The 12,418-nt window shown below is 41.0% G+C and overlaps 1 protein-coding gene across 6 annotated transcripts in view; it reads left to right on the plus strand.

Annotated features, from left to right (window-relative positions):
• KLF12 (KLF transcription factor 12) overlaps window positions 1–11,496 on the plus strand; it is a 180,550-nt gene extending 169,054 nt beyond the window's left edge. For all 6 annotated transcript variants that reach the window (XM_083168861.1, XM_083168858.1, XM_083168860.1 and 3 more), the window contains one exon: window positions 7,929–11,496. In XM_083168861.1, the coding sequence (XP_083024987.1) occupies window positions 7,929–8,110 (182 nt within the window). In that variant the 3' untranslated portion in view covers window positions 8,111–11,496. The remainder of the gene's footprint in view (window positions 1–7,928) is intronic.
• Window positions 11,497–12,418: the final 922 nt, after the last annotated feature.

A 12,418-nucleotide genomic window follows, 5' to 3' on the forward strand; every position in this document is an offset into this window, starting at 1 on the left:
GTGTCGTCTAACAACCACACAGCACGTATATATAGACACTCTGCCAATAGGTTATGGGCCCAGCACGTCATGTGCGCGAAGATTAACCCCCTAAAGACCAAGTGCTAACGCAGTACATAAAAGAACACAAAGAAATATTTCTGAATTGACATTTGTGGAAGAGTTAACGGGAATGCACAGTACAGGGCATAGCATGAACTTTCCAAAACTCAAAGGCTCAGAGAATTACACTACATGGAAGTTTGCTATGGAAATGCAGCTTAAAAGGGAGAAGCTATGGAAAGTCACAATAGCCCCAGGAGATAGTCCAAACCCAGAAGAGGTAGACAAGGCCATTGGCACAATAGGCCTGGCTGTGGAGCAGCATGTTTATTCTACGATCTGTGGGAAAGAGTCCGCTAAGGACATGTGGACAACTCTACAAGGTGCTTATGAGAATAAAGGCCTAATGAGGAGGATAAGTCTGAGACGCACACTGTATGGAACAAAGTTGAATGCATGCAAGGACATGAACGATTACATTGATAAAATACTATCGATAGCTCAGCAATTGGCATGTGTAGGAGCAAAAGTGGATGAGGAAGAAGTGGCGATGGTAATGCTGCAGAACTTGACAGAAGAATTTGACTTCCTAGTTGTCGCACTAGAGTCGAATGAAACCAAGCTTACAACAGAAGTTGTGAGGGCCAAACTACTACAGTTCCAAGAGAGAATCCACAAGGATGCCATAGCTGAGGGTTCTGCCTTAGTAGCAAAGGGTGCAAAACCCAAGAAATGCACATTCAAATGTTATGTGTGCCACAAAGTAGGGCACAAAGCTTCAGAATGCAGGATGAAGAACACTAGTGGTACGCACAAGCGGCATGACAAGAAGAACGAGTCGGCACTAAATGTAGCAGACAAGCCAAGGAGGGATCTCTGGTACATGGACTCGGGAGCCTCTAGACACTTCAGCTGCAATAAGGAGTGGTTCAATTCTTTAACACAGTGTACACCCACAACAGTTACAGGGATTGGTGAAAAGGTCCTTACTGCATCAAGTGTTGGGACAATCACGGTGAGACTAAGAATTGAGGGACAGACAGTAGTCACAGATATCCAAGACGTCCTGTATGTACCAGAATTGGGAAGTAACCTCATCGCTATCAGCGTACTCGAGGCAAAAGGCTACAGAGTCCAGTTTGCAAAGGGCAGGTGTATGGTGCATAATGAAAGAGGGACTGTAATTGCTTCAGCAACCCGATGCAACCAACTATACATCCTAGACACAGATGAATGTGTAGCTTTAGCAGCCTCTGCTGGAAATGAGTCGATGGAACTCTGGCACAGACGTTTGGGACACTTAGGATATGACAATGTCCAGAAATTAGCTGATGGGATGGCAACAGGGATCACAGTGAAAGACACCGAAAGACTTGTGTGCGAGAGTTGCATAAAAGGCAAGCAGACCCGCAACCCATTTCCCAAGTCAGCAAGCAGAGCAGAAATACAGTTAGCTCTGGTGCACACAGATGTGTGCGGACCAATGGAAGAGGAGTCAACCAGTGGTTACAAGTACTTCATGACTCTCATCGATGACGCCTCTCATCGATGACACACGTATACTTCATAAAGAAGAAAAGTGAGGTGGTCAAGAAAATTGTGGAGTACAAGAACCTAGTGGAGACTCAGACGGGCCTAAAGCTAAAAGCCCTGAGATCTGACAATGGGGGAGAGTACGAAAATGAAGAACTAACCGACTTCCTCAGGAAACATGGCATAAAGCATCAGCTGACGATGGCCTACACGCCTGAACAGAATGGCGTAAGTGAGAGGGCGAACCGAACGATCTTCGAAAGAGCACGAGCAATGGTGAATGATGCTGGCCTGGAGAAGAGTTTTTGGGCAGAAGCTGTATCTACTGCAGTATACCTGAAAAACAGAACACCCACAGTGGCCGTGAAGGGAAAAACCCCCTTAGAGGCCTGGTCTGAGAAGAAGCCAGACATCAGTCATCTCCGTGTCTTTGGGAGCAGAGCTTATGCGCATATTCCAAAGGAGAAGAGAAAGAAACTTGACCCGAAATCAAGACAGTGCATACTGCTAGGCTATTGTGAGGAGAGCAAAGGGTACAGGCTCTGGGATGCAGAGAACAGACGTCTTTTGAAATCAAGAGATGTGATATTTCAAGAAACAGCATCACCCACAAAAGCAAAAGAGCAAGAAAAGCAAGCACTAGTAGAGGTGTGTGAAATAGAAAGCATACCTGAAATAGAAAATACCAAAGAGGGAAGCGAACCAACAAACAGGGCTTCCGTAAGAAGCAACAAAGGCATACCAGCCAGAAGGTATGAGGAAGAATATGCGAACATTGCTTTCAGTGAACCTCAGAGTATTCGAGAAGCGAAAGCGTGCAGTGATTGGGCGAAATGGAAATCTGCAATAGACACAGAGCTATCAGCACTGAAAGAGAACAATACTTGGACCATAGTAGATAGGCCAAGCAACCGCAAGACAGTCAAGAACATGTGGGTCTTCTGCAAGAAGTTAAATTCAGACGGAGAAGTTGCCCGTTACAAAGCCCGTCTTGTTGCTAAGGGATACACACAGAGATCCGGGATTGACTATGGGGAGATATACTCACCAGTTGCAAGGTGTAACACTCTTAGATTAGTAATTGCAGTCGCCACCTTACAAAACTTACTGCTATACCAACTAGATTTCGACTCGGCGTTCCTGAATGAAGAACTGGTTGAAGAAATCTACATGGAATCGCCAGATCATTATAATGAGGATGAGCTTCAGACAGAGAAGGTGTGTCTTCTGAAGAAATCCATATACGGTCTAAAACAGAGTGGTCGTTGCTGGTACATAAAATTGGACGCAGTACTACTTGAAATGAATTTTATTAGATCAGAGACTGACCACTGCCTTTATCACAAAACTCTGGGAGAAAAGTTGTTCATCATAGCTGTCTATGTGGATGATATACTTATAGCAGGTCATGAAGATCACATCGAAGGTGTGAGGGATCAGCTAAAGCAGAGATTCAAGTTGAAAGACCTAGGTCCAGCCAATCATTTGTTGGGAATGAGAATTGTTCAAGACCTGCAAAAGGGAACAGTCACAGTCGACCAGCAAATGTACATCGAGGCAACCATTTTGAAGTATGGAATGGCAGACTCCAAGTCAGTAAATACACCAATTGACAAAAGTATCAAGATAACAAAAGGTATGTCACCAACCACACAAGAAGAGGTAGAGGAAATGCGAGATGTTCCTTACAAGAACGTGGTTGGAAGCCTTATGTATGCAAGTATTGGAACCCGTCCAGACATCACTCATGCAGTCAGTCGGGTGAGCCAATTTGCAATAAATCCTGGAAGGCAACACTGGATCGCAGTGAAGAGGATTCTGAGATACCTAAAAGGTACAAGTTCCTTGAAATTAAAGTTCGCCAAGACAAGCAATTCAAATTTGAAAGTCTTCTGCGATGCCGACTGGGGAGCAGATGAAGATGATCGTCGTTCCCATACCGGTTACCTGTTCACACTGGCTGGGGCAGCAGTTAGTTGGGCGGGTAGAAAACAACCCACTGTTGCTCTCTCAACAACTTAGGCCGAATACATGACTCTTACAGAGACATCAAAGGAAGCACTCTGGATCAAAGAGACTTTGTGTGAGTTAGGTCTACTTTATGAAGAAGAGACTATCAGCATTGCATGTGATAACAGGGGAGCAATAGATCTTTCCTGTAGTACCAAGCACCATGGAAGGCCGAAACACATCGCGATTAGGCACCACTTCATCAGAGAACTAGTGGAGAGCAAGTCCATCAATGTTGAATACATTGCAAGTGAACAGAATGTCGCTGACATGCTTACAAAAGGACTGTCGACAAACTTGCTTATTAAGTTCGTGAAGGACTGTGGACTTGTTTAAGTTCAAAATGTTGATTTGAAGTTTTGATGTTCTGAGTGTCTTTTCTCTCTAACCATATTTTCGGTTACAGGTATAACAAAGGACGAAGTATTGTATTAAGTTCTTTTATGTAGCCGAAGACAGCCTTGAGCGAGGGGGAGTGTTAGAAAGCAGCGCCCTGCGTCTGTCTCCATACACACTGGTTAGTGGGCAGCCTACAGACTGCCTTGTCCCCTTGCAGCCACTGTAGCTAGACGTCACCTTGAGTGACAGCTTACTGAGCGTATAGCAGGGCAGAGTCCTCTGACCCTGCTGCAGCGTTTCCTTTCTTGTAGGGAAGTGATAGTGTGCCTTAGCGTGTGAGCGCGTGTGTGACATCCTCCATGCCTGTTTGCAGCTCCACGTGCATCGGAGCGCGTAAGAGCAAGTCCCGCTGTACTCCCGTTACAAGCGTGTCCTTTATACAGGGAGATTCATTATCTGTGGCAGCAGCGACGCTGGGAGAGATACCGCAGCGTAAACCAGTCAATTGCCATTAACCCTGCGCAAGCTGAACGCTACAGATAAGTAACACCTGAAACTGTGATTCCTGCATCAGTTGTATTACACCTGAAGTTAACCACTGAAGTACTGTTGTATTCTGCAAGCTTATCACTTGAATAAATCTCAAGCTGGTTACATCTTCTAAAGTGTGTCGTCTAACAACCACACAGCACGTATATATAGACACTCTGCCAATAATAATGTGGGAGGCGTGACCAGTGTTCTGGTTGGGTGGTCTGCTCATGGGTGTGTCTCTATTTGTATAAATACTTTCAACTAATTATATATGCCTGGAAAAGGCAGGGGGCTGGCATAGGAAAAATGCAGGGAGATATTTTGGCGGATGCCCTCCAAAGCTGCACCCACAGGATGCCGATGTCCTAAGATACTTGTGGGGTCATCCATAAAAAAATACTGAAAGCCGAAACTTGGACAACATTTCAGCACCTTTTATGTGGTCACCTAAGTTTACCACACCATATACCCCTTATACAAATCATGCAACACAATAGTAACCCCTTATACTGTACTTGTCTCTTACACATAGGGGGAAATTTACTAAAGGAAATTTGTAAAAAAAATAGGTGTATTTGTATCCAGAAATACACTTATTTTTGACATTTACTATCCCGAAAATATGGCAATTCGTATTCGTATTGATAGCACATCAATACGACTACAAATTGCCATATTTTCGGGATAGTAAATGTCAAAAATAAGTGTATTTCTGGATACAAATACACCTATTTTTTAAATTTCCTTTAGTAAATTTCTCCCATAATGCCATATGGAATGAGCCAAAATTCACACCGACTGAGCCAAAATTCACACAATGGCACACAGATTGAGTAAGAATTCAGGGATTTACCTGGGAATATGGTCCCAGGATCATGCAGGCCCATTTTACACCAGCCTAGTCCCTGCATTTTCTGGTGTGATGGGGAGAGAACCCCCCTCCTAAAACAACCATCTATATCCTCAGAACCAACTGAGCCTTTTACATGTGGGCTTCGAATGATTTTAGTCCCGTGAAACTGTGCCATTTGGTTCCAAAAAAATCTGTCCTCAAACAACATGAACAGCCATGAAATGACATTTCAGAAATGAAAAAATGAAATGAAATCAGTTTACCCGCAATATCTCTAGAACCAATGAACCCATATGGACCAGCCTGGTATCAGATTGAAGACCCAGCGATTTGGGATTGAGATCAACCTCGAGCTTCTGTAATGCCAGAGGGGGAACTGGCAGCAGTTGGAACCGGGTGGGGGTCAGAATTAGCGGGTCCCATGTTATCCTAAGAGGGGAAAACGTTCCAGGTTTACCTAGCAGTATCTCCGGTTCCCGGAGGGCTAGCAATGCGACGCCGGGCTCATTGGAAAGCTCTGGCCCTCAGCTACAAAATGGGCCTATTTAGAGAGTGGGCCTGGAGCTGTAGCTCCATCAGCCCCATTGTTAATCCGGCCCTGAGCACAAATTGCATCTTATGTACAATTATCGGGTGGTGTTTATGGGCTTGTGTGATGCGATGCGCGTTCCCGGGAGCCCAATATTGTATGTCTAAAAAAGTACGTGCTGCACGTACTTTTTAGACTACATCTAAAATTTAACATTACAAACATGGGTTCATCACATCACATCTTATGCATCCAAGTGCACATCTCATAGCAAGCTGGAAGAAAAATTGTATAGAACCATTGTACAGACAAAAACGCATAGCACAGTACAATTGTAGCGTCTGTGGGCACCTTTATTCCGGGCTCATTGGCAAAGAGTCTGGGATATATTGCCTGCTGACAGTGAGAAATTGCATATGTAATAATGTTACAGATATTAGTAAGGTGATCGTGTATTAGCTGATTGCATACAGTATGTGGGACAGTGTCCAACCCACTTACAGCTTCTATCCTGATATGGTGCAAAATAGTCCAGAAAATCTATTAAGGCTTATAAAACTTTCATTTATTCAGGGAAACATATTATTAGTGTAAATGGGGCAGATGTATTAAGCCTGGAGACGAGATAAACTGGAGATAAAGTGGAGATAACTTGGAAGAGTTAACGCACCAGCCAATCAGCTGTGTTTGAAATATGACAGTTGGGATCTGATTGGCTGGTGCGTTATCTCCTTCCACTTTATCTCCAGTTTATCTCTTCACCAGGCTTAATACATCTGCCCCTAAATCTCTCTAAAGGTGTCCATACACATTACAATTATTGTATACAATATTGTATACAATATTGCATCTCATCGCATTGCATAGGTTTTGCAATGCAATGAGATGAGATGAGATCTAGTAAAAAAAAGTATGTGTTTTTGTACTGGATCTCATCTCCTTGCATTGCGAAACCTATGCAATGCGATGAGATGCGATATTGTATAAAATAATCGTAACGTGTATGGGTACCTTAAGGATCCTTAAATAAGTCCAGTGTGGTGTGTTGGGGGGGGGGGGGGGATTGGGGCTTTTACATATGATATATCATACCCATTGATTTGTATTACTATAAATCCAATTTCATCGTACATATGATGCAGTAGGTTACAGTAGATAGCAAGATATTGGCACACAGCTAAATATCATGTAATATTACTATCATGTATTACTGAAGTGTGTGTGTTTGTGCGTGTGTGAAGTCAAGTGGTGAGTTCACTGCCCTGGAGTGACCAGGACAACGTAGTGATGGCAATCAGCCAACCGATCCCTGCTCTCTCTGGCCGGTAATGCACAGTTATTAATCCGTTGATATGGGTAGGGATGACAGTGGCCAATATCAATGTCAATTCAAAGGTGTGTGCAGTAGATATGGATCTTTAACACAACTCCTCATACCCCATGAATCATGTAATTGTCAGTCCACAGGACTGTTAGAATAATGATGTATCGCTTTGCTAGTAAACAATAGTAAATGGTTCACTGCTCTAGAGTGTCACCCCCTGGCACTTAGCTGCTCTGCTCCAAATCTATTCATGGGAGACAGAGGGGTTGGGGGCGTCGCCAGGTAGTGACAAAAATAGGGGTGTGGCTTGTGGTATTAAAGCGAAGCCATATACTCTTTTACCAAGGCCACACCCCCTTGTCAGGTGCCGGTGTGGCATTCAGTGCACAGGAGTCCCTTTTCTTGGACTCAGGTATGGCAGGTATGGATATGTCAGGGTTGAAAGTTTAAATATTGTTAATTGAAAGCAAATCCAAATCTGATGTGTTGAACATACCCTACAATAGGTTGCTATAAGTTGTTTGCATCAAACGATACTATAAAATTGTGTTCTGGAACATTAGAAATAAGCCCGATCCATGTGACTAATATTTATAAAGTACAGACTAAAAGATTGGTTGATGGCAAAAGTTGCTTCTTTTTGCATAACTTGTAAAAAGTATAAACAAATATTACACCTGTTCCTCCAGTTCATTAGAAAGATGTTGTAAAACCAGTGTTTATTTTGAACACAAATTAACACTTGTCTGTTTTGTTTTGTAAAGGAGAAAAACCGTACATGTGTACTTGGGAAGGATGCACCTGGAAGTTTGCACGCTCAGATGAACTGACACGGCATTACCGCAAACATACAGGAGTAAAGCCATTTAAATGTGCAGACTGTGACCGCAGTTTCTCCCGTTCTGATCACTTAGCACTGCATCGCCGGAGGCACATGCTGGTCTGAGCCTAAAGTCCGTCCTAACATGCGGAAAAGCTGGTTCTTTTCTTCCCAATATATTCAGCAGTGCTGAATCCCACCAACAGTGTTACGGAAGCAGGATGCCCAGATGTGAAGCAAAGTGAAGGAGTTTAACAGGAAGTGCCATGCTTCTCACAAGAGTCTCCCCCAAACATGGAATCGCCAGCACATGGCCATACCTCAGATCCAGAAACATTCACACTGAGGACACAGGCACTTTTTATAGGCCTTGCCCTGCATCACTTTAAATAGCTTCTATTGTACATTTCACTTATATACGGACAGATGTTTTTGAAAGATTTTCTCCTAATTTTAAAAAAAATGTATCGTAGATTGTTTTTAAGATCTTGGATTGAATGATAGTTTTTTTTGTTTTGTTTTTGCTGGAACATGTTTTTGTATAGTGACAGTGAAACCGTGGACTATTACCTACAGGTACATGTATAGGAAGAACTGACGGCAACTGTGGCAACGCCGGGCTAGTATCCGTCATCGGAACCTGGGATTTTGCAATAACTGCGATGGTAATGAGGCGTCACTCATAATTTCCATCAAGTGAAGCGGGCATAAAAACATCATACTCCTTTGAGTATTCTAATTTTTTTTTCTTCTTTTGTTGTTTGTGAAAGTATTTAGGCCGGTATCTTAAGTGAAGTACTGTTTGTGTTTGTGAATTGACTTGGCCTTGCCTAAAGCCTTCTTATATTTCCCCGTATTTATACATCACAAATCTATTGCACAGGCTCTCAGTATTCTATTTCACAGAGTTAAGGAATACACTTTAAGGTATTATGTACATAATGGTCAATGGCGGAGGACGCCCCCTCCAGTAGGGATTTGGGGGGAATCAGAAAGCACAAACTGGAACAGTTGCACTTCTTGCTGCTAAAGAGCAATAAAGACTGTCTTATTATATGGATTTACTATAGATCAAGTTAAACTGCATTTTTTACCACGTCACAGGTGGCCTTTGTCTAAATATTCTATATTGGATATTAAAACCCTAACCCCCAAAAAACGCATCATGTTTAAAAAGCTGCAGAAGGAAAAAAAAGAGATAAAAAGCATAATTACAATATAAAATGTGAATATAATGTTTTGGCCTTTTACAGATCGAGTATATTTTGTACTTGTTCCATATGTCACACATTTTTCATGTAAGAAAAAGGGAACATTCACCAGCTTTTAACTATGAAGCAACAGCTGTACAGCTGTACGGCAAACTGCTCCGTGTCTGCAGCAGCTGTACTAAAAGAGAAAGCAGGAAAGAGAAGTGATACGCACAGTCGGAACAATACCAGTATTAAAGCAAATTAACGCCTGTCATTTATATGCATTGGGATCTATTTTGTAATATTTCAAAGGAATATATATGTCTGTATCAAAAACACCATATCCTAAAACATGGCATTACCTTACAAGGTGTATTATAGATTATTAAGTACACTCATTCCTGATTATACTATTGGTTTATTCTAAAGCAATATGATTCTAGTGAAAATGCACTGGCACACTTATTCTTATGAATGCCAAACAAGAATCGATGGTCATGCCAGGTAGCCAGCTATGCTACTGTACGTATGCTTTGTATAGTTATATAAGAGAAGCCAGCCCCACAGCATGTAGGATCACCGCCCTAAAAGAAATGACTACATGATTTATTTTAGCATGTATTTGTACATTAGACTTTTAAAAATCATATCCGGTACAGAAAATGTATTTCATTGTTTTAAGGTTTTGTTTAGTGTGTTTGTGTTAAGTGGGGATGTTCCTGCTCTGAGGTTTTGCAGTTTATGTATAGCTGATAACTGCTTCAATTCTAAATAGCTAAAACAATCTTTTTACAAGAGTAAATATAAGTATAGTACTTAAGCATCGAACAAGCACAAAAACATTCTAAAGGCCAGTATTCAGTTCGCCCCGATCATTTTTCTCCCCCCAAAAAGCTAGTCATTATTGTTTTATCCAATTAAAACCATTTTATTCAATTTAAAAATGTCCCCTTTTTATAGGATAACACATGAGATCTAGTATAAGCATCTGGATCCCATGTGCTATAGCATCCCTGAGTGCTGCTTATCGGGAATTAAGCTTTGGGTTCCTATGTCCCGGGTATTGGGGGTAATTGAATAGCCCCCACCAAATCAATTTGTTGCCATAATTGAACACTGGCACCAAAAAATAAGTAATTTATTATTCTGGTCGCTTTTGACTGCAAAACACAGGGCACAAAATGTAAGTGATGGGCGCTTTGGTACAAAATCTCTTATGTATTTAATATAGTAAATAAAATGCAAAAGCACAAGAGATAATTTCTAAACTCTATAGGAAATATTTTGTGGTATGTTTGTTCAACGTTGATGAGGTGTTATTGGAAAGTTTTATACTGTTTATTTCATTGTCATGTCAATTGTTAAAAAGGCTGAATGATATAAATAGATAAATTAAGGATTACCATAATTATATACAGACTACTCTACAATACAACAACCAATGCTATATGTAAATTATAAATTCATTATATTTAATTAGCAAGGTAGATTGTAAGTCATCTGAATAACAATACAAATTACTGCCTGTTAAGCCAAAATACAGGCATGAAATATCATTTATAAAGGTTAATTCACACAGTTTCAAATATATATTATATAGTTAAATAACATAACTCATTTTATTCAGTATAAAACTATTGATGTGTTACTTAAACTGATTAATATGTATTTTCTATAACAAAGGATCATTTCCTCTTAGAGTAAAACAATTCCAGTTTTGAGAATCACCCACATGTTTCTCCGCATGACACATGTTTGGGAAAGATGCACACTGACCAGAATGCCTGGCTAGAGATTTAGCCCACACAGGACAACTCCCAATGAAAATGAAATCTGTAACTGCAAAGTGATATATACTGTATAACATGTGGGTGGCTTGTCTGTTGGGACAACTAATATATACAGTACACGTTACTAATCATTAAAAGTCTTAAAGCTTCCAGCATAGGATTTAAGATGCTGAAGAGGTTGGAAAGCTGTATACTATGGTTTCTATGTGTGCAGTGTATTACTGAGCTGTCCGTGGACATTGTCTGATACAAGCAGATATTAATTTGTTCATTGATATGGGTTTTAAGGGGACTCCAATACAACTAGTTAATAAAACAATATGCCACATACTGTACAGTGATGGGCAAAGCCAATTGGTCCTGCTGCTTTTGGCTAGTCAGGTTAATTTCATGTTCACTGGCAAAGTGATTTTACTTTAAACAATTATATATTATATTCTTCTTAGTCTTTGAAATAGGAACAAAAAGAAACACATGGCATACTGTACATGAAAGATTACAGTCAAAGGTCACATTAAAATTATATATATATATATATATATATATATATATAGACAATGTCCGGCGGCACTCAGGAACTTGAAAGAAGGACACAGCCTCAGGCGCTCTTAAGCCAACGTTTCAATACGTTTATCTTATTTTCATCAGGGCATTCCCTGATGAAAATAAGATAAACTTATTGAAACGTTGGCTTAAGAGCGCCTGAGGCTGTGTCCTTCTTTCAAGTTCCTGAGTGCCGCCGGACATTGTCTATTTGTGGGGACCTAGTGCTCCTAATTGCGGAGGGCAACAGGACCAGGATTGTGTTTATAGCGAGTGCCATTATCCATTTGGACTATATATATATATTTTTTTTTTTTTTTTTTTGCCCCCACACCGATTAACCATTTACACTGCAAGTATCTACTGCAATATATGGACATATGGCTGTATAAAGCCTAGTAAATGTCTGATTGAACTGACATGTCAGTTGTGGCATTAAAAAAAATCTACGTACATATTAAGTTTACATATATAATTTTTTTCCAATTCAATTGATTAATCTTTAAATTATATTTGTAATAAATGTTCATTAGCTGCAGAGTACATTCTATACTGTAGCTACTGCATTTACTGCACCTTCTATAGCATTGCCCTGAATGTGCTCCTACTATACATTACTACAGGCTGCGGAAGTTACCTGGACAACTCTTGACCTGTATAAAAACAATCTGGTATCTGCACTTTTAATGGTCAGTAACAGTGGTGGAACGTGTGGTAGGTGAGCCCAGGTTCAAAAATATAATGTAGGCCCCACAGTGGGTGACAGGAGGAGGCAGGGGGTGACAAGTAAAAACAGCGGGTGACAGGAAGAGGGTGACAGAGGCAGCAGTGGACCCTTTAGTCCTGAGGGGTCCCAGTGCACCAATGGCAGTTCCACCTCTGGTCAGTAATCTGCTTAGGCACAGATA

This window comes from Crinia signifera, chromosome 2, assembly GCF_055691185.1.
Source record: "Crinia signifera chromosome 2, ASM5569118v1, whole genome shotgun sequence".
Lineage (NCBI taxonomy): Eukaryota > Metazoa > Chordata > Amphibia > Anura > Myobatrachidae > Crinia > Crinia signifera.